Consider the following 26103-nt stretch of genomic DNA (forward strand, 5'->3'; position numbering starts at 1 on the left):
GAAAAGGGCAGCAACAGGATGTGATCTCCTTAGAAATATACTCCGGCAGACAGGAGAACGTTCTGCGCCTCTCCCTGTCTTGCTTTCGCGGGCGTCTTTCCTCACAGAAAGCGACTCGGCAGAGGGATGAGTTGTGGTAACCGGAAGAGTGTTTTAGAGAGAAGGACGACGACGCAGGCCACTTAATCATGTACAGGGAAGAGAAATGCATAATTATGTACAGCTAGCTAGCTAGGAGCTAGTGGAGAGCAAGTTCACAATTCATGGAGAGACAACCAGTAATGAGAAGTTGGCCATGAAGAATATGCTCTCTGCAACGCTATTTTTGTTCATGGATCATAATGCATGGCTTTTGTTGGGGTTTGGTGTCTGTCTCTAACTCTCTTCACAGCTGGTCCTTGGGACAGAGAGAGACCCTGAAGATTTTGGCCAGAAATTTCTGGAGATTTCCTTTGTGGGAGAAGACGAGCTACGACAGCTAATGCTGTCACCTCTTACAGCTTGTAGGTTGCAACTAATCGAGCCTGGTGATAAGAATCTCAATTTGTAAGTAGCTACAGCCCGTTGTCTGCCCACGAAACGATTCGCTGTCTTTGTTATTATTGTTAGCAATAAAGTTTCCGAGCATCTCCATTGGTGGACAAGTACGTATAGTGTATATAAATGGCTGTACAGGATAAGATTTCTAAAAGATTAGGCTACTTATACCTGTTTCTACCATATTACGCTTAGGCTAATCGACACAACGATGTGCTGCTGAATTTCGCTTGCACGCCAGTGTGCTCAGTTATGCACAGCAGAAGAAATCAAACATGCATTTGGCATGCAATAAAAATTCAGCAGTGAACTGTGAACAACTGAGAAGATACTATTGAATAGTCTCATATTGGTTGTGAAAAAACAAAGGACCTAAGATATAAGTGGGGGAGCCCCTCACCTCAATGGCTAGCTTTTGGGGTGAGAAAGGCCCTTTACGATTCTATAATTGGTATCAGAGCCAGACTAGGTTAACATCTCTGGTCCGATGGACACGTGTGAAGGCCTGATGGACCGTGGGTGCCTGCAGGGCCCGTATACCTGATGAATCGTAGGCCGGTGGGGGCCCGTATATGGTGAAGGGCTGAGGGACACCAATGTGTGAAGGGGGAGATTGTTGAATAGTCCCACATCCTCACCTCAATGGCTAGCTTTTGGGGACACCAATGTGTGAAGGGGAAGATTGTTGAATAGTCCCACATTGGTTGTGGAAGGGCAAAGGACCTAAGATATAAGTGGGGGAGCCCTGTATATCGGATATGGTGAACGGCTGAGGGACACCAATGTGTGAAGGGGAAGATTGTTGAATAGTCCCACATCCTCACCTCAATGGCTAGCTTTTGAGGACACCAATGTGTGAAGGGGAAGATTGTCAAATAGTTCCACATCCTCACCTCAATGGCTAGCTTTTTGGGTGGAAAATGCCCTTTACGATCCTACAAATACATGCATGCTAACTACCCCAGTTTATTATGCCTGACCATAGCCGCCCTTTTAGCTCTTCAAACCCCAGCTGAAGTCACATATACAGTGGCTTTGCTGAAGTTCAGTTCAGACCGATTTGTTTTTTCCCGGAACAGTATATGTAAGCACATCACTTAGAATAATCCCTCCGATTGATCACTAGCCACCAGTTAGGTTCATGAGTGACATAATGATGAGGCTAAGTCGGTTGTGGTCGGCAAATTCTAACACAAAAAACCCTAACCAGAAACCATTAATCCCCTTATCCTTGACTAATCTGGCACTAATCAATCCCTAAACCAGCCATCATTGAGCATATGAGCTCGACCTGTCCGTGGCACGAGTCATCCTCTCGCCCCCCCATATATACCTCTCCTACCTCTTGACACCACACTCAACCGCAGCAAGCTGCACAGAGCTAGCGTTAGCTTGGTTAGTTGTTCTTAGCATTCTAGCTAGCTCAATGGCGAAAGACATTGAGGCGTCAGCGCCGGAGGGCGGCGAGTTCTCGGCGAAGGACTACACCGACCCGCCGCCGGCGCCGCTGATCGACGTGGAGGAGCTGACCAAGTGGTCGCTGTACCGCGCGGTGATCGCGGAGTTCATCGCGACGCTCCTCTTCCTGTACATCACGGTGGCCACCGTGATCGGGTACAAGCACCAGTCGGACGCCACCGTCAACACCACCGACGCCGCCTGCAGCGGCGTCGGCATCCTCGGCATCGCCTGGGCCTTCGGCGGCATGATCTTCATCCTCGTCTACTGCACCGCCGGCATCTCAGGTCCCAAATTAAACCGATCAGATCATGCACGCTCAACACAAAACTGAATCAAGGCTAGCGAAAGGAACTTAACACGGTTGTGTGCGCGTGATCGAGCATGGTGCAGGTGGGCACATCAACCCGGCGGTGACGTTCGGGCTGTTCCTGGCGAGGAAGGTGTCGCTGATCAGGGCGGTTCTGTACATCATCGCGCAGTGCCTGGGCGCCATCTGCGGCGTGGGGCTCGTCAAGGGGTTCCAGAGCTCGTACTACGCGCGGTACGGCGGCGGAGCCAACGAGCTCAGCGACGGCTACTCCAAGGGCACCGGCCTCGGCGCGGAGATCATCGGCACCTTCGTGCTCGTCTACACCGTCTTCTCCGCCACCGACCCCAAGCGCAACGCCCGCGACTCCCACATCCCGGTGAGTTAATTATACGTGTGCGCGCCTCACGCTGCATACTTGCACACTGACGCATGCACTGTACATAGTAGTATACGCTAGTGTAACTGAATAAGGCTTAAACTGATACTCCTACTAATTAGCGCTAGCCAACCACTGCTGCACACTTCCTGACCGTTGATAGCTACTCCGTACTTTAGAGTTGATTCTAGTGACCAAATGGAAGGGCTGGATATCGATTGATACAGTGTTGAGACTTGAGGAAGCTGTTGAATATGGTTTGCTAGCTTTGCATAGGAAGAACTTAATTTAATTTAATTTAGAAGTAATTTTACGGTTTTTAAGGAGTTACCATGAGGTTTTTCACTTTTTCTATTATAAATTTGGTATTCATAATAGCTTTAGCTAGGTACCAAGAGAACTGTAAAATTGCTCTTAATTTAGTGTTTAGTCCTACTTCAGTATACTGTAGAAACTAGATATATTATATATATAATCATGAACTATATAATTAGTATGGAGAAAACGTTTAGTACAGCTGCCCGTATAAGACACTCATAGAGTAGCACTGTACTGAACTATGTTGATGCACAGTAAGACTTTGAACAGTTCTCCCAGATCATCAAAGCTTTAAGAAACACTACAGCTAATTTTCAGAGACTTCTAGCTGCGAACTAATCGTTAGGTGGAAGGAGAGTATATAACATTTAACAATAAATAAATAATTAGGTGGAAGAAGAGTTTATTCTTGTTTTCTGACGAAATAATCGTTTTGGTTGATAGCTAGGTGAAAGAAAAACACTAATCATCATCACAACACAATATCAACATTCTGTAATCCGGAACCTTCCACTCTCAAAATTAAACTACCACGCCAAAGTTTGATAAGGTCACAAACTACATACGTAAAGTATATGAACCTTTTTTGCCTTTAATTTATAAATTTTGGTAATGTACTGGTAATCAAACATATACCCAATTTAATTTCCTTTCAAAGCTAAACCATCCCACCCCTCGCCTTCGCCTGTATAATGACAGACAGGACTTCTTCAGAAGATAACTCTCGAGTCTTACATTACCTGATTAAACAGAGTGCAGTAGTTAATAGGCCATGCAAGTTCATGAATCCTGAAATTAACTAAGCATTTTAATGACGCCTAATTTACAAATTAACTTAATCAGACAATAGAAGTGACCCTAATTGTGCATTACACTCCAGTCAACATCAGACACCTACGCAGTTGTATCTTCTTGCCGGATATGCATTGCTGCATTGCATGCCAATAAACAGATAGGACGATTCCCTCACGTAGGCAGCGCACTGTTAGTAGTCCCTGTCTTGCTGTCGATCGTCCGCAGCAAACGTGAGGTGGCAAATCGCAAATGGTCGGTACTTAATGAGGACATATATTGATCTATGGATAGGAACAAAGAGCAAAATTCCAAGAGAAATTTCTGACGATATGAAACGAACACAGCATCCTACAGATATACTTCTCCTTCAGATACCGTGAACCATTCATTTCCAGGACCACGGACGATTTTATTTTTAACAGAAAAAACATAATCCACTTTGTGTCACTTTTGGGTTGGAGATGGTTTTGGAACGAAATAAATTATTGTACTCTGTTTTGTCATTGGCTGTTTGACATCAGTATATGTCGAACATATAACATGTTTGCATGATGATTTTTGCCTTAACGTTTTTGTTGATGTGTTCATCAGGTGTTGGCTCCTCTCCCAATTGGATTTGCGGTGTTCATGGTCCATCTGGCCACCATCCCCATCACCGGCACCGGCATTAACCCGGCGAGGAGCTTGGGAGCCGCGGTTATCTACAACAAGGACAAGGCCTGGGATGACCAAGTGCGTACCCCTGACTTAGTAATTACCTTGATTAAGCTGCTGGAGTAGTAGTATCACTATCTACTGAGAACAAACTTTGGTCACAAGTAACCATCTATTAGTACTTGTTAACAATATTTCAAACTAAGTAGACAGTGACACACACAGGAAATGTGCTGACTTATTGCTCATGCTCATTAGCTAGCTGACAAATGCATGAATAAACGAACGGCTCAGGATAAGTCTGTAGAAAATTAAAAGAGGTGGCTGGTGTCATTTGATCGATTTGTTTAGTGTAATTTGTCTAGTTTATGCATGACATACGCAATCCCTGAACGCAATATACAACCTAATCCCCACTACCTTTCAGCCACCTAGAAGATGCCAACATCTGCAACCACCCGTTTGCCGTACACCGTGTCTTGATCGATCATTTAACTACATACGCTTGCTGGAACCATGACTAATCAAATCATTAGAAGATAATCAGCCAGCAATAACAATTGGCTAATGATAGCTTGTTACTTTGGCGATAATAAGTTATCGTTTAACTCTGACGATGATGTTATTTGTGTTTGTTCAGTGGATCTTCTGGGTGGGCCCCCTGATCGGCGCCGCCATCGCCGCCGCCTACCACCAGTACGTGCTGAGGGCCAGCGCCGCCAAGCTCGGGTCCTACCGGAGCAACGCCTGAGCGCGGCGGCGGCGGCGCGCGCGAGGTGGCGCTGAAGTGTAGATACGCGTACAAGATGGCCGCCTCGGTCCAGCACTAGATCAACGAATTCAGCCTTCGCATCCTGCATTTCGCCTCGTGGATAGATTCTACTGCACTATTATGTACTATGTATCCATGCATATGGTCTCCATTCCTTTGAACTATGTCCGCCATATGTTGCTTCCCGCTGGTGCTTCCAAGTTTGGTTAATTTTCCTTCACATTCTGCATGTATGTAATATTCATATGGAGAATTTGTGAATTTGAAGATCATAGTTACTATTATGTGCGATTTATTAAGTACTTTCTGCATGCTTGTCTGTGGAGATGTAAATTAGGCAATTAGCTTTGTGTGCTTTCGAATTGTGATCTTGCGTTTCTATCTCTATCATCGATCTTCGGCTGCGTGGGAGAGTGAGCTTTATGAATTCAGGATGACGATTGCAGACACAAATCATGCGTTGATACGAAGTAACAAACTCGCTGCATAATTTCCTACTACTTAAAGGAAGAGCAACAACAAAAAGGAGAATTCCCTTCAAAAGCAAATTTTCTCCTTCGAAAAAACAACAAAAAAAGAGAAAAACAAAGAGGGAGGGAGAGAGAGAGAGAGAGAGAGAGAGAGAGAGAGATTTTTATGGGCCTATTTATAGGCCAATATGTCTAACCCAACATGGGCTTTACTTCTGTTTTGTCGTGTCTTTGGGCTTGCATCTGGAAACTTCGGCCTGCACGAGCCCACGGACTCATGTAGAAGGCCACGCTCCTTTGCTGGGCCTAGCGCATCGGCGAGGCTGGAGATTTACCGAGACGAAGGCTTTGCCGTTGGGTGTTAGGCCAACTGCCGCGGCGGCCTTCGTCCACTCCGGTTCGCGTCGCCGGCGAACGGCGGCCTCCGCGGATGCCCCCCCCCCCCCCCCCCTCCACATGGTCTCGACGCAATGCACCTGAAGAGGAAAGCGGCCAAGTTCCATCTTGCCGCAATGCCGTCCTGAGCGTCGCCGTCGCGGATCTCCTCCTGAAGACCCCACTCCTGGGGTGGGGGTGCGCCGTCCGCGTCGCGTGCGTGGTGTGGCCGTGACATCCAACAGCCGTGGACGACGACGACGGCGACGCCCACCGATGGCGAGTCCTGCCCTTGGGTGTGCGGTGGGAAGGGGACTTGCACGCTCGCCGCCAGGTTCGGCGGCCGGGACGGTGGTGGCTGGCTCGGACTCACGAGTGGCCTCACGCGCATGCCACCTGTTCGACAGAATGCCTGACCCAAGGGGCTACCACCAGGTATGCTTTAGCATCCAAATTATCCAATGTTGATTGCTGTTTTGCTTCTCCCTGTTTTGCGCCGTGTAGCTGAAGTTCACGTCCGACGACTAGAAATGTAGAAGGGAATCGTTTGTTAGGGCGTTTAGCCAGCGGTAAGGTAACAGAGGCGACCGCCCGGTGATTGTCCGGGTGAATATTGAACATGTTGTTTTCGTTTCTAAGAGGTTGGCAGGCTAGGACTTAAAGTGGGCGTCCAAAGACAACTAGTTTTGATCTCAAATAATTGTCTAAAGCTTGTAGCAAATAGGAATGTAAAATTTTGTACATGTACTCGGTCATGGTAATTTTTAATTTATAAGTTCCAAAATGACACAATGTTTAGTTATAAGTTGGGTAGGGTATGGTGGGAAATGTAAGGAACACACTGAACTGTGCAGCGTGTCCAAACCTGTTCGAAGAATTAAGAAACATTTAATTATGTCCTTCCTTACAACAGCTCACATAGCAACATATCAAAAGTTCAGAGAAAACAATGAAAAAAAAAGCAAACATATTTCATTACCTATCAGAAAATTGCATTTACTGCACATCATGTAACAAAAGGTTCTGCTGTTATTGAATTAGCAGGTTAGATAGACTCCCGGAACTCTTATTTTGTATACGATCGTCACACAATATCTCACATCACTGTGGAAGAAAATTTAATACAAAGAGAAAGGGGTGGGGGTGAATTTGATCACATGGATTTCCACAGTGGTTGCTATTATAGAATTTGCCTCACTTTGTCGCTTCAGTGCTACCACCAATGTTGTCAAGCCATAGTACAAGTTCATGAGTTAGAGGCCTCAGTTTTGGTGACTCACTTATGCACAAACAGGCAATATCGATCATCTGCACCATTTGCATCTCAAACTTCTTGTCATACATTGCACGGTCCAATACTTCAGCTTCACAGTTTTTTTCTTTCATATGCAAAACCCATGAGACCAACTCCCGAGCTCCCTTTGGCTTGCACATATCTACAGGCCTCTTTCCAGTTAATAACTCTAAAAGAACAATGCCAAAACTATAAACATCACCTTTGAAATTGGCTACTGAAGACTGGCCATACTCAGGGGGGATGTAGCCTAGTGTGCCAACTAGATCAGTTGTTACATGTGTATCATAGGGACAAATAAGCCGAGCAAGCCCAAAATCAGCCAAATGAGCTTCGAAATCCTCATCTAAAAGTATGTTGCTTGACTTGATATCACGGTGGAGTATATGGGGTTGGCATGACAAGTGCAGGTACGCTAAACCTCTCGCTGCTCCTTTTGCTATCTGAAGCCTTGTTTGCCAACTTAATCTAGATGGACCATCAGGCTTTTCATGAAGCCAATGGTCTAGGCTACCATTCTCCATGTAAGAGTAGATCAGTAGCCTATCATTGCCAATCCTGCAATAACCTTGCAGAAGTACAAGATTAGGATGTTGAGCTTTTGATAAAGTCTCCACCTCGGCTTTGAACTCACGCTCCATCTGGCCAAAATCGCCTGACAGTCTTTTGATGGCAATCGTTGCTCCATCTGGTAGTGTTGCCTTGTACACTAGACCAAAGCCACCACAACCAATGATGTTTGCCTGATCAAAGTTGTTTGTAGATTTCAATATGTCACCAATAGTCATTGCCTTGCCGTCATCCTTGTTCTGAAACAAAAGAACCAATGAAGCTGGTGCTAACTCGAGAGCTTCAGTTGTATCTGCAACAGCCTTAACTATATAGTCCTGCCTTCTGAAGCTACTCTTCAACACAAGTACAACAGCAACAGACAACACAAATGCTGCTCCAAGTGCAATGCCAATAGCTATTCCTAATATGACACCCTTGTTCTTTCCATTCTTCTTTACAGACATGGTAGGAGCATGAGATGACTGGCATAGTGCTAAGCCAGAGCGGATGCCACAGAGTTTGGGGTTCCCCTCATAAGCAGAACCTGTGAATGTTGAGAATTGCCCTCCTAATGGAATTGCACCAGTTAGATTATTGAATGCCACACTGAAGCTCGATAGAAAATTCAGCTTTGTTAATGAAGAAGGAATGCTTCCAGTAAGATTATTATGTGACAAATCCAAGGATTCCAAGCTCGACATGCCTGATAGCTCATCAGGAATCATACCAGAAATATGGTTGTTACTGAGGTCCAAGACATGCAGGTTCTTAAGGTTCCCAAAGCCTGGCAATATGGGACCTATGAGCATGTTGTGGCTGAGAATTAGGGAGGGCGGGAAACTGCTAACCTGATTGTACCGTAGCCCTTTGCCTGTCCTGTTCTTTTTAATGAAGAAAGGAAAATAGTCAGTTTCTGTGGATTGCTGTGAGCTGTTGCATGTAAGAAGGCCCTTCATGCTTGTTAGACTGTTCGGAATTCCTCCAGACAGTGTATTATTAGAAAGATCCAAATAAAACAAATGCTCGAGATTGCCAATCCATGCAGGGATGTTCCCAGACAATTTATTCCATGACAAATCCAGCACTTTCAATTGTGCGAAGTTTGCTACCCATGAAGGTACTGATCCTGAAAGATGGCTATTAGCAATGACAAACACTTGGATGTTATGAAAACCATCTATTCCAGTCATCGGCAAGGCCTTCCCATCATTGAAATTCTTTGTCAGCACGAGGCTTGTTAGGCTTGGGCAGCCTTGAAGGACAGATAATGCTGAGGACACATTTGTGAAGCTATTGTTTGAAAGTGAGATATAGGTTAGAAACTGAAGATTCCTGAAACCATTAGGGATTTCACCAGTGAGGTTGTTTGTGGCAAGATTCAGGCTTCTCAGATGATGGCAATCTGACAAAGCATCTATTGTGCCGATGAACTTATTTGTGCCAAGATCAAGTGAGCTCAGTTGTGACATTGCCGAGCAATTGAGATCGATCTGTCCATGGAATGAATTGTTTCTCAGGTACAACATCTTCAGTGATGGTGAATGGGACAGTGATGAAGGCAACGGACCCCTGAATAAGTTAGACTGTGCAGAGAAATACTCAAGCTTGCCAAGGCTACCAAAAACATTTGGAAGGTATCCAGAGAATGAATTGAAAGATATGTCCAGCTTAGAAAGGCTAGACATATTACCAAACCTTGGTGTCATCCTACCAGAGAGCTGATTCTCCTGCAGAGACAGGTCCCTCAGCGAAGACAGCCTGAAAAGATCATCTGGCAAGCTCCCAGTGATGCTATTTAGATCAACATATAGCTCCTCGAGCTTTGTGCAGTTCCCAAACCCTGCTGGGAACTCCCCAGATAGGAGATTCGACGTGAACCGGAGAACACGGATCACTCCATTTGGATCGCAGATGCTGGTATCAATGTGCCCTGTGAACATGTTGTACCCCGCATCAAACATGGCAAGGAGCGTTGAACCATGGAGCGTGGGATGCTGTTCTTTGAATGAGTTGAGGGATATATTGAAGACCTCAATCACTGGGAGAGACACGTTGGTCGGGAATTCACCAGAGAACTCATTGTCGCTAAGATCAAGACGTTGTAGCCTCTGGAGCTGGACCAGGGTTGCCGGGACGGCACCATGGAGGTTGTTGCTGGACAGGTTGAGCCACTGGAGCTGGTCCAGCTGCCCGAGCGAGACTGCCAGCTCGCCCCTTAGCTTCATGCCTTGGAGGTCCAGCCCGATGACCCGGCCACCATCGTTGCACTTGACTCCAAGCCAAGCACAGCAATTGGCTGTTTCAGAAGTGGCATTTGGGACCGTCCAGCCGCTGCCGCTTCCGCTGAGACCTTGCATGAAGCCCAGCAGTGCACTAGCATCACCAGGGTCACAGTAGCTTTGATTCAAGGAGTTGGTTGGGAAGAGGAACAGCAGATGGAAAAACAAGCAGAAAAAGAAACGCCATGGCCATGTGGTGGTGAGTTGCATCATCAAGGAACACACCATAGAAGAAAGAAGAGCTATGCTGATGGTGCCGGGCACGGACTGGGCAGTGAAGATGGCTTCTCGTTTGGTCTTCTTCAGGAGATATGTGATATGCAAGCCATTTGGTGCGTAAAACTGGCCTCTGCTGGGCGCTTGCACCCCAAGCAACAATGGTGAATCGACGGAAAAAAGGAAAGAGAGGCGAGGTAGGAGACGATACGACAGTAGTAGGGAGAGGTCAGGGGGCGGCGTGGCGTGCTCCGGTTTTGACCTGTGATTGTGTAGGCACTCAGCTGGAGGAGACCCAATTTTTCTTCGGGGAATTGATTGTCCCTGTCAACTTGCTCGAACAATCCATGGTCGGAGATCTTTTGACTTCTTTTCGAAATTGGCCTAACCATCCTTTTCTTTCTCGCTTTCCTTCCCTTCGGCAGTTTTTATTGAGATGATTATTATAACTAGCACGATAGCAGGCCATTCTAAGGATAGAACCTGCATACCACATGGATATTAATAGATATTATAGAACCAGATAACTACACTATTCGCAGTCCCCTTCGTGTCTACTTCTCAGAAATAGTGAAAGCGAGGCCGTTGAAGATATTACCCCACAAATTGCTCAAAGGGCATTCAGAAAACGCTAACCATATTGCTGCAAACATCATTACATCTGCACTTAGTTGACGCTAGCCATGGCCATAATGTCAAAATGGAAATCATAGATGAATGGCTACGGTTTTATCAGGGGATAGATAGCTAGCAGTTCCCTATAATTGCTAGGCTCGCTTATTAGCTTATAAGCCGCGTCTAAAATTTAAATTTTCAAACATAATTTTAAATTATTCTAGTCGTTTTTTATCCTCTTCTGTTTTTTTCCTTGGCTTTTGCACCACTAAAAATAACAAAAAAAAATGAAAATCTTATTCTAAATTATTTTTCATAGTATTGTTTATTTGTCTACAGCTTATTAGCCAAGCCAATCAATGTGACAGCTGAATTTTTTCTTCAAAAATTGGTGCTCATTTTTTCGATCCATAACTGATTATAAGCCGTAACGGTTATGGTTTAAAAAAAATAATTTATAGCTAAAACTTTTGCATATTCGTCCTTGACGATCGAAAAGCAAATACTAAAAATAAATTATCGTAAGAAATCTTAAAACATCTTTAAAATTAAGTTTTAAAATTTATATATTTTTTACAGTAGCTTGTAAGCTGAAAAGTATGCGATGTTGTAGCTGGACATTCTGCAGGAAATTTGGTGAACGATGGCGACATGGTTACGGCTTATGTATAGGAAGGTTGGCAGGAAAGTCAACCGCCAGCGGCAAGAGACACGTGTGCAGCCGCTTTCGGCCATGCCAGGCCAACGCCCCGACCCGACTGCTAGTGCTAGGGAGAATACGCACGGCATGCACGGCTCCAAAAACTCAAAACTTGGAGCTTGTACAATGCCAAGGACCGGAGAAATTTCTGCTGCTTTGCGTCTGAGTTTTGGTCTACTACTACTCTACTAGGCTCGGCGGCGGCTTGGGTCCAAAGCTTTGTGGTTGACGAAGCCACCAAGACAAGGTGGTCATTTGGTAGTACCATGCGGCCTATGACTATTTAAAATAGAGGAATTTCATTGAAATTTTGGTGGAAATGAACTGTCATATGAAATTAATTCTCGTGTTTCAAAAGAGTCTTTTGTTTTTGCGAGATAAAGGAGCCCTTAATTTGATTGGGCTGAGGGTCTCTCTGGAAAAATCCATTCAAGTACAATCACCTAATTTTTTTTTATTATTTTGAGGAAATAAAAGAGACAAAATTGGACTCGATAGTTGATAGGTACATTAGCAAGACGGCAAACATGTGATTATTTTAAAAGATTATGAAACTTTAACTGTTGCTGCAATTAGATTGCAGATTTCACCGCTTCCTTGCTAACAGATCGCTTTCTTGTGAAATTACTTAACAGCTGGCGGGCATCAGTAACTTCCGCAGTTGAAGTGTGTAGACTGTCTTCTTACAAGAACAAGAACATGGACCTATCAAAAGTAAAAACTGGCCAGATACGATGCAACTTTACTGATGGCGTGCATTTCGCCTATATGGCCACTCAGGCAGGCGTTGCCAGTTACCGAAATGCTACGCCACCACTTACCCTCCAACTATGTATCCAAGGTAACTTTCATGCTTTTCCTTTGCCTCCTTTTCTTCACGAAAGAATTACCAGTATTGTTCATGAGACAGAAGGGTGGACTTCAACACTAGAATTTTGCACGTCGTTCCACTAAAAACAAAATTAGGTTGGGGGAAACTCCTACTGGGGGTAGTAAAATTATGGATCGTGGAGGGTTGGATGTGTGATAAACGCTGCGTGTAAATAAATGGTTTCTTAGTAATTATGAAAAAAAAAACTTGCACGCTCAATATCATGATTTTCCAAATGCTCTGTGTCGTACATGCAATGAAACCATCAAATTGTTCCATTGTTAGGCTACGAGACTAACGAAGTTACTCCCCCTCCCCTATTTTTATGTATATAACGTTATTAACATACCCTTCTGTCCTAAAAAAATATCTAATCATATTTTTATGTAGTTAAAGTTTGCTCTTTTTTTTTACATGGTATATGTTTAACCACCGGTCTTATACGAGTGGAGTTGTAGGTCCACTAAGCACAGCTATGAGTTTCTCATATTTAGGAATGGACTCGGATCGACACGCGGTTATAAAATGGATCCACTTTAGTTCGACTGCGTCCACTCTCTAGTGTATCTCCTTTTAGTAGAAGAAAAATGTTTACCCAGAGGTTTTAGGGGGCAGTCATATATACCCTGTGTTAGCAATTTACTTCCTCCGTTTCATATTATAAGACTTTCTAGCATGGCTCACATCTATCTGTTATATTATTAAAACAGCTTTGAAAGGAGGCACCACGTTCGCTGTGGGGGCTAGAAATTCCCACATTAATCGGAGAAAAAGAAAAAAGAGAGTTTAAGTAGAAGTACAATTTAAAAATAGCTGAAATTCAGAATTAAAAATAAGCAATATTGAAAGAAGTTTCCATATATAATCAAAATTCGAAATAAAAAAAATTAGAAAAGGAAAGGAGAGTCCAAGTAGAAATACAATTTAAAAATAGCTGAAATTCGAAATTAAAAATAAGCAATATTGAAAAAAGAATCCAATACGAGATTAATTAAAATTAGAATAAAAATAAAATAATATCTAAAACTAGAAAAATTAAAAGAGAGTTCAAATAGGAATACAATTTTGAAACAACTGAAATTGAAAATAAAAAATAAAAACATTAAAATAACACAATACGATATTAACTAAAAAATTTTTAAAAAAATTCTGAAATTAGAAAATTGAAAATAAAAAAAATAAAACATTAAAATAACATAATACGATATTAACTAAATTTTTTTAAAAAAAATTCTGAAATTAGAAAAAGAAAAATAAGATATCAGTTAGGAATACAATTTATAAATAACTAAAATTTGTGATAAAAATAAAGATTATTGAAAGAAAAGACCATCTAAAACACATGACGAGATAAATTAAGTAACATGCCTATAAAGAAGTAGAGTGGTGGCGGTTGATACGAGATATAAAAATTGTTAATAAAACACCAAATAGAATCCTAATTACGATTAAAATGAGAGACGTCAAGCAGGCTGTGAAGCAAACGAGTAAGGCGATTGCCAGGACTTCTAGAAAGTAAAAAAAAAAACCATTGATAATCATATTCAATTTTTAAAATCTCAATGATAATAAAAAGGAGAAGCAGCGGGTAGGGTGTATAAGAGTATAGTTGCAGAGCCGCCGACGGTTGACAGGACTTCTAGAAAATAAAAAATGAATTCCAACGACAGTTATGTTCGATTTTTAGAATCACAATGAGGACGGGCTGTAGAGGGGCATAGTGGCATCTTTTGACGGGACTTCTAAAAATTATAAAAAAAATGAAACTACAAGTCCAATTTTTAAAGGTTTTGAACTTCTAAAAGGTAAAAAAACCCAATGATAATCATGTTCGATTTTAAAATCTCAATGCCAATAAAGAAGGGAGGCAGCAGGCGAGCCGTAGAGGAGTACAATAGCAAAGCCGCTGACGGTTTGGCGGGACTTCTAGAAAGTAAAAAATGAACCCAAACGATAATTATGTTTGATTTTTAAAATCTCAATGACAACATAGAGAAGAGACAGTGGACGGGCCATAGAGTAGTATAATGGCAATGTTTGATGGGACATCTAGAAATTATAAAAATGAAACCCAACATGACAATAAACTCTAAAAACTATAAAATCCAATTTTTAAAGGTTCCAAAAAGAATGAATGAAAATAGTGGTAGATCGAGCAAGCAAATAAAGAAGGAGATGACATAAAGGGTAGCAACTGGTGTGACTTTTAAAAACTATATAATTAGAAACACGACGATGATAAGGTTTGGTCTTTTAAAGTCTTAATACAATGAAATAGATAGATAGCTATTTAATAAATTTTAAGTAAAATCATACTTAAAAAATATATGATTTTGTTTGGGTGCTAGCCGCGCAATTGCGCGGGCCACCCAGCTAGTTATATTATTAAAGGAATAGAAAACGGAGCCTCCACATTCGCTCTCATGGCCTAGAAATTCTCACATTAATCGGAGAAAAAGAAAAGGCAGAGTCCATATAGAAATACAATTTAGAAATAGCTGAAATTCAGAATTAAAAAAAATAAAGAATATTAGAAGAGGAGACTAGAGTCCATATCTCTACTATTATAAAAGTTTAAGATGTTTTTGCCAAGATTTTGGTACGTCATCCGAATCCTTTTACGATTTCTAGATCCTTAGCTATACTTTTTTAAAAAATGATTATCTACTCATTATCCTTTCGTTTGTCATCCGACTCTGTATCCATATCAGTTCGCAATGCACGCGTGGTACTGTGGTAGGTGTCCGACTCAGTCCACGAGAACACGATGGGCGTGTGATCAATTCGGAACGTTTGTAGGTGTAATGCGAGATTGGCAGCCACCTATTTTGTGATGTATCGATGAATACAAAGCCCATCTTCTCATCCTACGTAACACTGTTCTCACGTTCATATTTGTTTGAGTTTGATTCAAAAATTTTCCACACATCCAAATACAAAACGCATCGATTTCTTAAACACGCAACTCTCATGTATGTATGTTTATTTTGTGTAACTGCAATATACTCATACGGTGCACATTCTTTTCACCAAAAACTGAATGTTGTTTTTTCGGCATGTGATATCCTCCAGCTATTTAATTAGGATGTAATGATTTTTCGGACGCTCACCATCATAATTCTAAATTGTGATGAAAATTACCCACCAATGCTAATAAATGAAACCTTAGATGCCAAATTTACATATTCATAGAGACACATTTTAACAGTCTTGTTATCAGCCTGGTGCAAACGGATGCTTGTAGCATGAGATAGTATGGAGAATATAATCACAAAATATTCCACTTCCACCTAAATGGTGATTTTGTGCTGTACAAAACAAAATTTGGATCAGTGATGAATCATAATTCTAAATTGTAATTTTTTTTCTTGCAATTTATTATCATCTCTATCGAATCCGATGCGATGAGGTCATGGTAAATGGATCTAAGATAGAAATCTGACGAGTGGAAATATGTAGGCAATAGATATTATGCCACTAAACCCAGTTTGATATGGTGTGAGAGCTTTTTTTTCCTACAAAACCTTAAAGGATGTTGAACTTTGGTGGACATAAAACAGACCGTTTCAAACAAGTTACTACAAGGTCCACCTGAAAAATATGTCTTAGATAAAAAAATTAAACCATAATTTAATATTTAGTGCAATTTTAGTTTTTTTCCGTTGCAACGCACAGGTATTTAGCTAGTAGAAATAAAATTTAGAAATAGTTGAAATTCGGAATTTAAAAATAAGGAATATTAGAAGAGGAGACTAGAGTCCATATAGAAATACAATTAGAAAATAATTGAAATTCGGAATTAAAAATAAGGAATATTAGAAGTAGAGTATATAGTCCATATAGAAATACAATTAGGAAATAACTGAAATTCGGAATTAAAAATAAGGAATATAAGAAGTAAAGTATAGAGTCCATGTAGAAATACAATTAGGAAATAACTGAAATTCGGAATTAAAAATAAGGAATATAAGAAGTAAAGTATAAAGTCCATATAGAAATACAATTAGGAAATAATAGAAATTTGAAATTAAAAATAAGGAATATTAGAAGTAGAGTATATAGTCTATAGAAATACACTTAAGAAAAAAATAGAAATTCGGAATTAAAAAAGTAAGGAATATTAGAAGTAGAATATAGAGTCTATATAGGAATTTAAAACTAACTAAAATTTGGAATAAACATAATAAAAATAAAAGTAGAGTTTAGAGTCCGTATAAAAATAAAATTTACAAATAACTAAAATTCGAAATTAAGAAAAACATGGAAAGAAGATTTTAAGGTCAATATAGGAATACAATTTAGAAGTAACTGAAATTCGAAATTAAAAATTAAATAATATTGAAAGATGAGTTTAGAGTCCATATAGAAATACAATTAGAAATAATAAAAATTCAGAAATAAAAATAAATAATATTAGAAGAAGAGCATAGAGTCTATATAGAAATACAATTTAAAGAAAATTTAGAATTAAAAAAATAAATATTAAAAGACGAGTTTAGAGTCCATATAGGAATATATATAATTTACAAATAACTAAAATTTGATACTAAACATAATTAATAACTAACATGTATATAAAATATAATATAAACATTACACATTAGTAGTTTTGTAAAGTTATTGCAAAATTTAAAATTATGTTGTCGTTTTAATATATTTGAAAAATATAATGAGAAAGCATATATGCTATTATATGAGAGAAAATATAATGATGTTAGCCGCGCAATCTGTGCGGGCCACTATGCTAGTGTGTGTGTGTATATATATATATTAAAATTTGTTTGGTGCTCCATGGTGCCCGGGCTCCATGATTCAAATTGAGTATATACTCAATTCAAATGGGTATGAATTTTTTTAAATGTTTAGGTATTAATATTAACTACTTTACTAACTAGTTCAAACAAGTTTGAACTGAATTTAAACATGTTTATGTTAGATTTTGATTCTAGGTATATGACATCCAACAATATAATTAGTTAGGTATGTAATATTGGATTATGAAATAAAGATAAATTTGAGTTGTTTTATTGCTAGGTATATGTATAAATCGAATACTTATAACTAGATATATACTCACAATTTGAAATTTTTGAAAAATTTGGACGAATTTGTGTATTTCATACCATGGTGCCTGGGCACCATGGAGTCCCGTATGAGTGTTATATATATATATGAGTGTTATATATTATGTTATGTCTATATTTATTAATATATATATGAATATGGATAATGTTAGAAAGTCTTATAGTATGAAACGGAGGATGTATGTTTTAGTGCGTATCTCTTCGGTCTCTTTTGCAAAAGGTTAACATATCCGCGCGATCGATTAACAATCATAGCGCAAGGTTAGCCTGTCAGCTAAACTAATCGAAGTCGCGGAACCTGATTCCCGTACGTGGCTGGGTACTAGCTAGCTGAAATGGTGCGCCTTATCTCGCTGTAAACACACAACAGCACACTGGCCACTAACAGCCATCTTCCAATTAAACCCTGTGGTCTACCACCACACCGATCGATTCGATCCTCTTCCGACCGGAGATAATGCTAGTTTTCTCACGTTAGTGGCCACCAAAGCCTCCGGTTCCCCCCAATCAGATTTTCCCCGCACCCTGACATCACCCCCACCGTGCCCACGCCCACGCAGCCGCCCGCCACCACTCGCGCGCTCGCTCGCTCGCTCGCTCGTGCGGCCTGATCGATTCGATCAGATGCAGATAGCGTCAGCGAGTGAACGCGCGGGGAAAAGATATAAAAAAAAAAGGCAAGGCAAAACCGCGCGAGCGCGACGTGTGCCACGCCACGAGCGACGGCCACCGCCACCACCGCGCGGACCCGCCATTTCGCGGAGGATTTCGTTGTGCTCGGCTCGGCTCGGCTCGGCCGCTTTATCTCCTTGTCACGACCTAACCAACCGGGGGGTCGCGGTCGCGGCTCGTCAGAGCACCACCACACCACATCTAACACAACGTTGAACGAAAATCGCGCGGCGCGTGGGAGGCGCAAGAGTTGTGGCCGATCAGCGATTATTTTCGAGTTGTGGCCGATCTGATTTGCCGTTGCGTGACTCCACCATACAGTGGACTCCGGTTCGTCCGTGCCTTTAGGTGGAACGTTAATTAGCGAGGTGGACTGGCTGGCGCGCGGTGCAATTTGGATTGACCTCTCCGGTGTTCTTTTCCGAATGTGTGTGTGCATCGAATCTTCGGTTAATTAGTCGTGTGCCAGTGTGCGTACGGAATATGGTACCGCATTAATCGTCTATTTTTATATTGTGGGTGGTTTGGTAATATATTGCTAAACTGTTAGCTTGGTGCTCCATGTGTATATATAGCAGCTATTGCAAAGGCGGCCTTCATCGATGACCTTAGGTTATGAATGTAAGTGCCACAAGTATAAAAGAGGGTGAACATATTTGTTGGTGATTAACCTGACTGTAAAGTAGTGGTACTACCAAGTCCTCCTTGTCAAAGAAAAGGGCACATACACTAGCTAACCTTCTGGATTGTCTCAATTCTCAAGCGGCAGAGGAAATAAGCCAACTTAAAAGTTAAAAAGGGCAGATCAACATGACAACTTGCATATACTCTAGCTAACAAAAAGGCCATCTATTTGCATAGTTGAATTATACTAGCACTACAAATTTCATCAGTGGTGGTAAAAGAGGCCGGCAACACTAGGAAAGAAATAGGACTTTGGTGGTGTTAACTCGTCAAGGAGTATAAAGAACGCATATTCGAACGCGTGAAAAACCCAAAGAAGAAAAAGCTCGACAAAGGATTAGTGGGGGCACGTATTATGGCCAGTAAATTGCAGCTACCTCGATCGGTTGGTCGGTTTCCATAATCAAATGACGCTTTTATAATTTTCTACATATTTTGAAGAAAGGCCCTTTCAAATAATGAGAAACTCACTATATCATATTCACCCCTTTGTTTCCAGCGTTCTTAGCTTAGATGGTTCGGCACTTTGCCAGTAAATACATGGTAAACTGTTCGCTCACTTTCACCGCAAACTTTGAGCTTTTGAAGTGCCAGGTGACACGGACAGCAAAAGGATAGCATAAGCTCGATGCCTTTATACTCTATGAAATATGTACGATCGCAATTTATCTAGGCGCTGCTTTTGCATTTCTGCAAATGTTTTTAAAAACTTATCTAAGATAGGCCGTCCCTTTCTTAATCTTTCCATATTTTCTTTCGGAATAAGTTCACTTTGGGTCCCTCTATTTGTCGCTCAGTCGGATTTTCGTCCCTTGACCGCAAAACCGGGTACGACCCGTCCCCCAACTTACGAAAACCGGGCAAACGAGGTCCCTCAGCTGTTTTGAAGGCGGTTTTGGATGACGTGGCATATACGTGGCTTGTTTGACTAGGTCTCCGTCCCACGTGGAATTGACGTGGCACTTAGATGGCAATTTTCAACCCGAAAAATAAATAAACCTCGCGGGACCCACATGTCAGTTCCACATAGAAATTATAAAAAAGGTGGGGCCCATGTGGGCCCCACTATATTTATTATCTGACTTGTGGGCCCACGTGGGCCCCGCTATTTTAAAATTATTTTTTTTTTGCATCTAACAGGTGGTCCCATGTTTTTTTATTAATTTTTCAAGATATAATGCCACGTAAGCGCCACGTCAATGCCACGTAGGACGGAGAACTAGTCAAACAAGCCACATAGGCGCCACGTCAGCCAAAACCGCCCTCAAAACTGCCGAGGGATCTCGTTTGCCCAGTTTTCATAAGTTGAGGGACGGGTTGTACCCGGTTTTGCGTTCAAGGGACGAAAATCAGACTGGGCGACAAATAGAGGGACCCTAAGTGAACTTATTCCTTTTCTTTCGAGACGATGTCGTCTTGCCCATTTTCAACGATACGGGCTCTTGCCTCTTGGTTGTCGCTCTTGACAACCGTGAAGATGCAGCAGTGTCCAGGCCCGGTAGAACACAACACATATCGGCCTCAATTTTAAGACTCGGAGATAAATTGAGGAGTCTAAAGTAAACTTTTCTGTGTGAGACTGACATGTAGGTCCCACGGGTTTTATTATTTTTTCCGGATCGAATTGCCACGTAAGCATCACGTCAATGCCACGTCAGACGAAAACCGAGTCAAATTAGCCACGTAGGCACCACGTCAGCCAAAACCGTCCTCAAAACCGCCGAGGGACCTAATCTGCACCGGTTTTGATAGTTGAGGGACCTATTGTGTCTGGTTTTCCGGATGAGGGATGGAAATCGGATTTGTTGACAAGTTAAGGGACCTCAGATGAACTTATTCCGGCAGCAGATGGGCATTGAGATTTGAGACAAAAGCCTATGGGCCGTGTGTTGCTGTTCGCCTTGTATACTCGAATGGACGAAACGCGTCGGCACACTGGGGATTTGATGTGCAGTAGCGGACAGTGTTGTGCACGGAACACGAGCACGTTCATTTTGGATTAAGATCCATAACTTAAATCTGGTAATTTTAGAATCAAACAAGATATAGAATACCAATGGCTGAAAGTCATGTGACTTAAGTTACATAGTATAATAATTCGTTTAGTTTTACCACTTCACCGTCTCTTTTTCTTCCTCAGCGCACAAAATCCCACGTCGGGAGCATGGTTTGCAGGTTATCACACCTTCTCAATTTTTAAAATCACGATTATTTTTACGGTAACCGTATGGTTTTCAGGTAAACAAAAGGTTACCGCGATAACTGTTTTAAGTGGAATGACGATAACCCCATCCACAACGGGTAAGATGAAACTTTGATATGGAGTGCGATCGATCGATCTGCCACCCAAACGTGGCCAAGATGACGGTCCACGCGTGGCGCACGCCTGCTTGTCGATCGGTCAGGCTCAGGGCGCTCAGCTCGTGGCCCAATCTCGTCACGAGCGCTCCTGCTGCTCTCCTCCGACCTCCGATCCGCGGCTTGCCAGCCACCAGTTTGGAATCAGCCGTACCCTGAATGCTCTCGATAGGACGGGCCCCGGCCTGACCGGCTAGCTCAGCATTTCAGCGAGCATGTTGCGCGTGCGAGCCCCCCCTTCCCCTGTTTCTTGAGCAATGTTGCAACAACCCGCTAAAGTCCACAATTTGCCATCAGCGGTAAGCGTGGCCCGTGAAAGATAAAAGGAGTAGCACTATGCTGCCCACTTCGAGCTCGAGGTACACGTCAGATTGGCAGAGCCGGAGTGGCCGCTGCCCATTGGGCCGGTGGCGTTTTGTACTGTTGCTCCAGTAGAATCTCGAATTGTTAGAATTTCTTTTTTTTGGTCCACAATGCATTAGGGGCGGTGAGCTACCAGCTTAGCAACATGTGAATCAGTCTATAGTTTTGGATCATTGCAGCTTAAACATTAATTTGTTCTCGTCTTTATTATCTGGGTTGCCCTATATAAACCCCTCCCGTCCATCCGTTGCCCATCAACCAAGAGCTAGCACAGCACCGGTGGCAGTAGCAAAGTAGCAGCCTCATCACTCATCAGTGAGCGCAGTTCGAGTCGCCGGTACAGATGGCTCCGTCTCGTCGCATGGTCGCGTCCGCCTTCCTCCTCCTGGCCATCCTCGTCGCCACAGGTACGTGCTCCTCGTCGAGCACTGCATATACATCCGAAGAAAGATCCGAGAGATGCTACATTGGCTGCGTTAAGCCATTTTTTGCATGCACGGATGCAGTGCAATGTGTGATGGTTGTGTGGTTGTGTGTGCAGAGATGGGGACGACCAAGGTGGCGGAGGCGAGGCACTGCCTGTCGCAGAGCCACAGGTTCAAGGGCATGTGCGTGAGCAGCAACAACTGCGCCAACGTGTGCAGGACGGAGAGCTTCCCCGACGGCGAGTGCAAGTCGCACGGCCTCGAGCGCAAGTGCTTCTGCAAGAAGGTCTGCTAGTGCATGCTAGCCCCGCTGTCTCTGCAGTCGCATTGCTCGTCGGCTGTGTATCTGCAGAGATTGTAGTCACGTGTTCTCCTTTGTCTGTTGTTCATGACGAGCTTCTGTTCTTGGCTTACAGGCTAGCTGAGTTGCTTTCGATTATCCTTGCTTAGAATAAGTAATAAGTACGCGCTGGATACATGCTCCAGCTTAGTTAGTTGTTGGGTATTTGCAAGCTGCTGTCATGTAAGGTTCCACATTTCAGCATTAATGAATTGGCATACGTGATGAATCTGTGTGCTTACGATCGTTTCATCAGTTAATCGGCGTGTTCCTTTCACCATTGGTCCAAAATGAGTTTATCAGGCCTTAGCTTGAAGAGTTGTTCAGCCGTTGTCAGCGGAGACGTCTCCGACAACACCGAGATCTTCGAGGATGGATTCTAATCTCTCGGGTGGACGTCCACCCGTTTCTTGCATACCAACTAAATAATTATGAAAAAATTCTAAAAAAATCACAAGATAGGTTAATATGTAATATATCACTTCATAAACATGCATGTTAAAATTCGACTTCTACAAGTTGTAACAAAAATAACAAATCAAACTCTAACTAGTATACGTATATTCACAGTCAGATTTGTTATTTTTGTTACAACTTGTACAAGTCGAATTTGAACTTGCATGTTTGTGAAGTGATATATTACATATTAACCTAGACGTCCACCCGTTTCTTGCATGCCACCTAAATGATTATGAAAAAATTCCAAAAAAAATCACAAGATAGGTTAATATGTAATATATCACTTCACAATTTTTTAAGGATTTAAAGTTCTTCTTCACATAAATTCGCTACTTTGCATATTTTATTTCACCACAAATAAAAACAAGGACGCTGTCAGGTGATTCCACGTGAGAGCGAGCTCCGATCTAAGTTATCGATATCAGCAAGGAATTTTGCGAGCCGCCCAGCCGGATAAGAACAACATCCTCTAATAAAAAAAAATGTTCCTCTTAATCACATATACAAAGTGCTTTGATTAAAGAACAACATCCTCTTCATCTCTTTTCGGGTCCCTCTTGAGTTCTTAATTGGGCTTCTTGCAGCCCTGTGTCAACTCTCAAATGGCAGGGGAGGCGATATTATTCTCCGACGATATCATCGCCAACATCCTCGCCTGGCTTCCTCCAAAGAATGCCGCTCGTATGCGGCTCGTGTGCAAGCAATGGCATGCCGTGACATCGGAGCACCATTTAATGCACACAAACTTCTCGAGGAGCAGAGACGGCCACTCCGTTGCCGGCTTCTTCCTCAGCAACGAGCTCCACAAGAAGTTCAGCTACAATCCTCTACGCGACAGTAGCGCCACGCATCCCGCTGCTCCCGACCTCTCGTTCGTCCCGGAGAGCGGCGACACCGTCCCGGAGAGCGGCTCCACCGTCCCGCGCAAGATCTACGTCACCAGCTCGTGCAACGGGCTGCTCCTCTGCCGCCGGCCGATGGATAGCAGCGTCGCCTCCGGGGCGCGCTGGTGCTGCTACTACGTCTGCAACCCGGCCACCAAGAGGTTCGTCGAGATACCTACGCCGCCGGACGGCCGCGGGCGCCACCTGAACCTGGCGTACGACCCGTCCAGGTCGCCGGTGTACAAGGTCGTCGCGCTGGGGCTCGCCGGCGTCCACGTGTACTCCTCCCAGGCTCGGTCATGGAGGGCGGCGCTCCGTTACGAGCGCGGCAGCAACCCGTTCGCGGGGATCCACCACTCCCGGGGCGTGCACTGGAACGGCTCGCTGGTGTGGATGACATCGCGCTCGCGCTCCCTGCTCCGCTTCGCCGTCGACGACGGGGAAGGAGAGCTGAGCAGCCTGCCGATGCCGCCGGCGAGGCATCTGCAGCCGGAGAATCGCTGGATCTGCGGTTACCTCGGGGTCGGGGAGTCAGCTGGTGCCGGCCGGGGCCACCTCCGGATGATCGGCTACACGGAGGAGGAGAAGCTCGCCGCCCGCTTCGACGTGGTGGGGATGGCAGGAGACTGCCGCGAGTGGCGCGTGCTGTACCGCGTCGACCTCACGCGCATGAAGGAGTTGTACCCGGATATACAGCGGAAAACGCGGAAGCACCACCTGATCTGGCCGCGCCGCGCTAGGCTAGTCGACTGCCTGGATCTCTGGCCGCTGCACGTCGCCGAGCACGGTAGCTTGCTGCTCTTCGGAATTCCGGGCAAGATCATGGCTTACGGCATGGAGGACCAGGCGATTTCGGTGGTCTGGGAAGATGCCGCGCCGCCACAACCTCGGTTCTTCCGCTACGCTTGGTTCGACTTTTATCCGTACACCGCAGGCTTGTTTGCCGTGTAACAAGTTCAGTTTTGTTTGAGAAGAAAAGGGCCGTTTTTGGGCTCTTTGTTTGGTGGATATCAGGATGGCAGGATATACGTGACAAATACTTACAACTAGGCGCTAAATGCTGTATTTTGCGTCAAAAACACTTGCGTACTTTCGATGGCAATGATCTTCGCCGGAGGTTGCCGGAGCTCCGCCGGCACCCACTTGAACCGCTCCATTGTAGAGCACGGCTTCATTGCCCTTATGGGCTTATGGCATATGGTCTTCTTGCGCAAATGAAGAAGACGACAGGTCGCGTCTGCGGTGGGCTCGGTGTGGTTGGGCTCCTCTATTGTAAATGTTTGGCCCATTGCATAGTGTGGGTAGATATTTTTGGGCCGAAATTTTAAGCTGAGAAAGGAATAAGTCGACTCCCTCAATTACACGTACAATCTCATTCATACCCCTTAACCAAAATACCAGATATTTTGAACCCTCTACATGGAAATCGGTGCAAAATGACTCCCTAATGGTTATAAAGGTAGTTTTCGCTGATCATGGCGTCGACTTGTTAAATTAAAGTTGTCTTCAAGTCTCATGTGACGTTACAATAACAACGATAATAAAAATAATGCGTGGGACCCATGGGGCAGGGACCGTTCCTCCCCTTTCTCCTCTCTCTCTCTCTACTAACTCTCTCGTGGCTTGCACGACAGCGACACCGACGAGCTAGAGCGGGGAGGGTGGTCAGTGGCTTTGGCAGATATGGGCGTGGCCTAAGGCAAAGCCATCTCTCACCGAGGAGGCTGAGTGGCAGTGATGGCTGAGAAGAGGGCTCCCTGATGGGGCTCCACCTAGTGAGTTTGCGCAGCAACCCCATCCCTTCATTGTGCTCCGTGAACTTGTGTGGCGGCTGATGCCGCCAGAGTCACATGCAGTGCGAATGCGAGCTAGTCGATCTTTCTATGCCCGAAGTAATGATGTCGTGCCCGAGGCGGAGTGGTGGCCTCGAGGCTCAGCGATGGTGCCCTTCGAGACGGAGCGGCAGCCTTGAGGCGTAACGAGGGACGCGGCCTCAACGCGGATCTATGGCTCGTCGTCAATGAGGCGCAGTGGCGGCACGGCTTGAGGCGGAGCGACGGCGGCGCGGCCTCGAGGGAAGGGGGCTCGTCAAAGCCCCTGAGCCGATCGCAATCTCCTCCGCGCATATCTCGCCGCAATCCCCTCTGTCCGTCCTTCGCTGCTCGTCACCCGACGTATCTCTTCACCGCAATCCCCTCCGAGTTCACCTTGTACAACATCAGCCACACTAGCACCACAA

The 26103-nt window shown here is 43.8% G+C and overlaps 4 protein-coding genes across 4 annotated transcripts; 3 read left to right on the forward strand and 1 right to left on the reverse strand.

Annotated features, from left to right (window-relative positions):
- The first annotated feature begins 1876 nt into the window (after positions 1-1876).
- LOC127763833 (probable aquaporin PIP2-2) lies at positions 1877-5507 on the forward strand. The gene is made up of 4 exons (XM_052288629.1): positions 1877-2282; positions 2389-2684; positions 4389-4529; positions 5092-5507. Exons 1-4 carry the CDS (start codon positions 1964-1966, stop codon positions 5200-5202), a joined length of 867 nt encoding a protein of 288 aa, XP_052144589.1. The 5' UTR covers positions 1877-1963; the 3' UTR covers positions 5203-5507.
- A 1191-nt stretch (positions 5508-6698) lies between these two features.
- LOC127763832 (phytosulfokine receptor 1-like) lies at positions 6699-10651 on the reverse strand. The gene has a single exon (XM_052288628.1). It carries the CDS (start codon positions 10419-10421, stop codon positions 7263-7265), a length of 3159 nt encoding a protein of 1052 aa, XP_052144588.1. The 5' UTR covers positions 10422-10651; the 3' UTR covers positions 6699-7262.
- Positions 10652-21996: 11345 nt separating this feature from the next.
- On the forward strand, positions 21997-22750 carry LOC127761492 (defensin-like protein CAL1). The gene is made up of 2 exons (XM_052285790.1): positions 21997-22163; positions 22298-22750. The coding sequence occupies exons 1-2, from the start codon at positions 22100-22102 to the stop codon at positions 22474-22476; spliced, it is 243 nt and encodes an 80-aa protein (XP_052141750.1). The 5' UTR covers positions 21997-22099; the 3' UTR covers positions 22477-22750.
- An 832-nt stretch (positions 22751-23582) lies between these two features.
- LOC127763551 (F-box protein At5g07610-like) lies at positions 23583-24979 on the forward strand. Its single transcript, XM_052288289.1, has one exon. It carries the CDS (start codon positions 23583-23585, stop codon positions 24813-24815), a length of 1233 nt encoding a protein of 410 aa, XP_052144249.1. The 3' UTR covers positions 24816-24979.
- Positions 24980-26103: the final 1124 nt, after the last annotated feature.

Source organism: Oryza glaberrima, chromosome 2 (assembly GCF_000147395.1).
Source record: "Oryza glaberrima chromosome 2, OglaRS2, whole genome shotgun sequence".
NCBI lineage: Eukaryota > Viridiplantae > Streptophyta > Magnoliopsida > Poales > Poaceae > Oryza > Oryza glaberrima.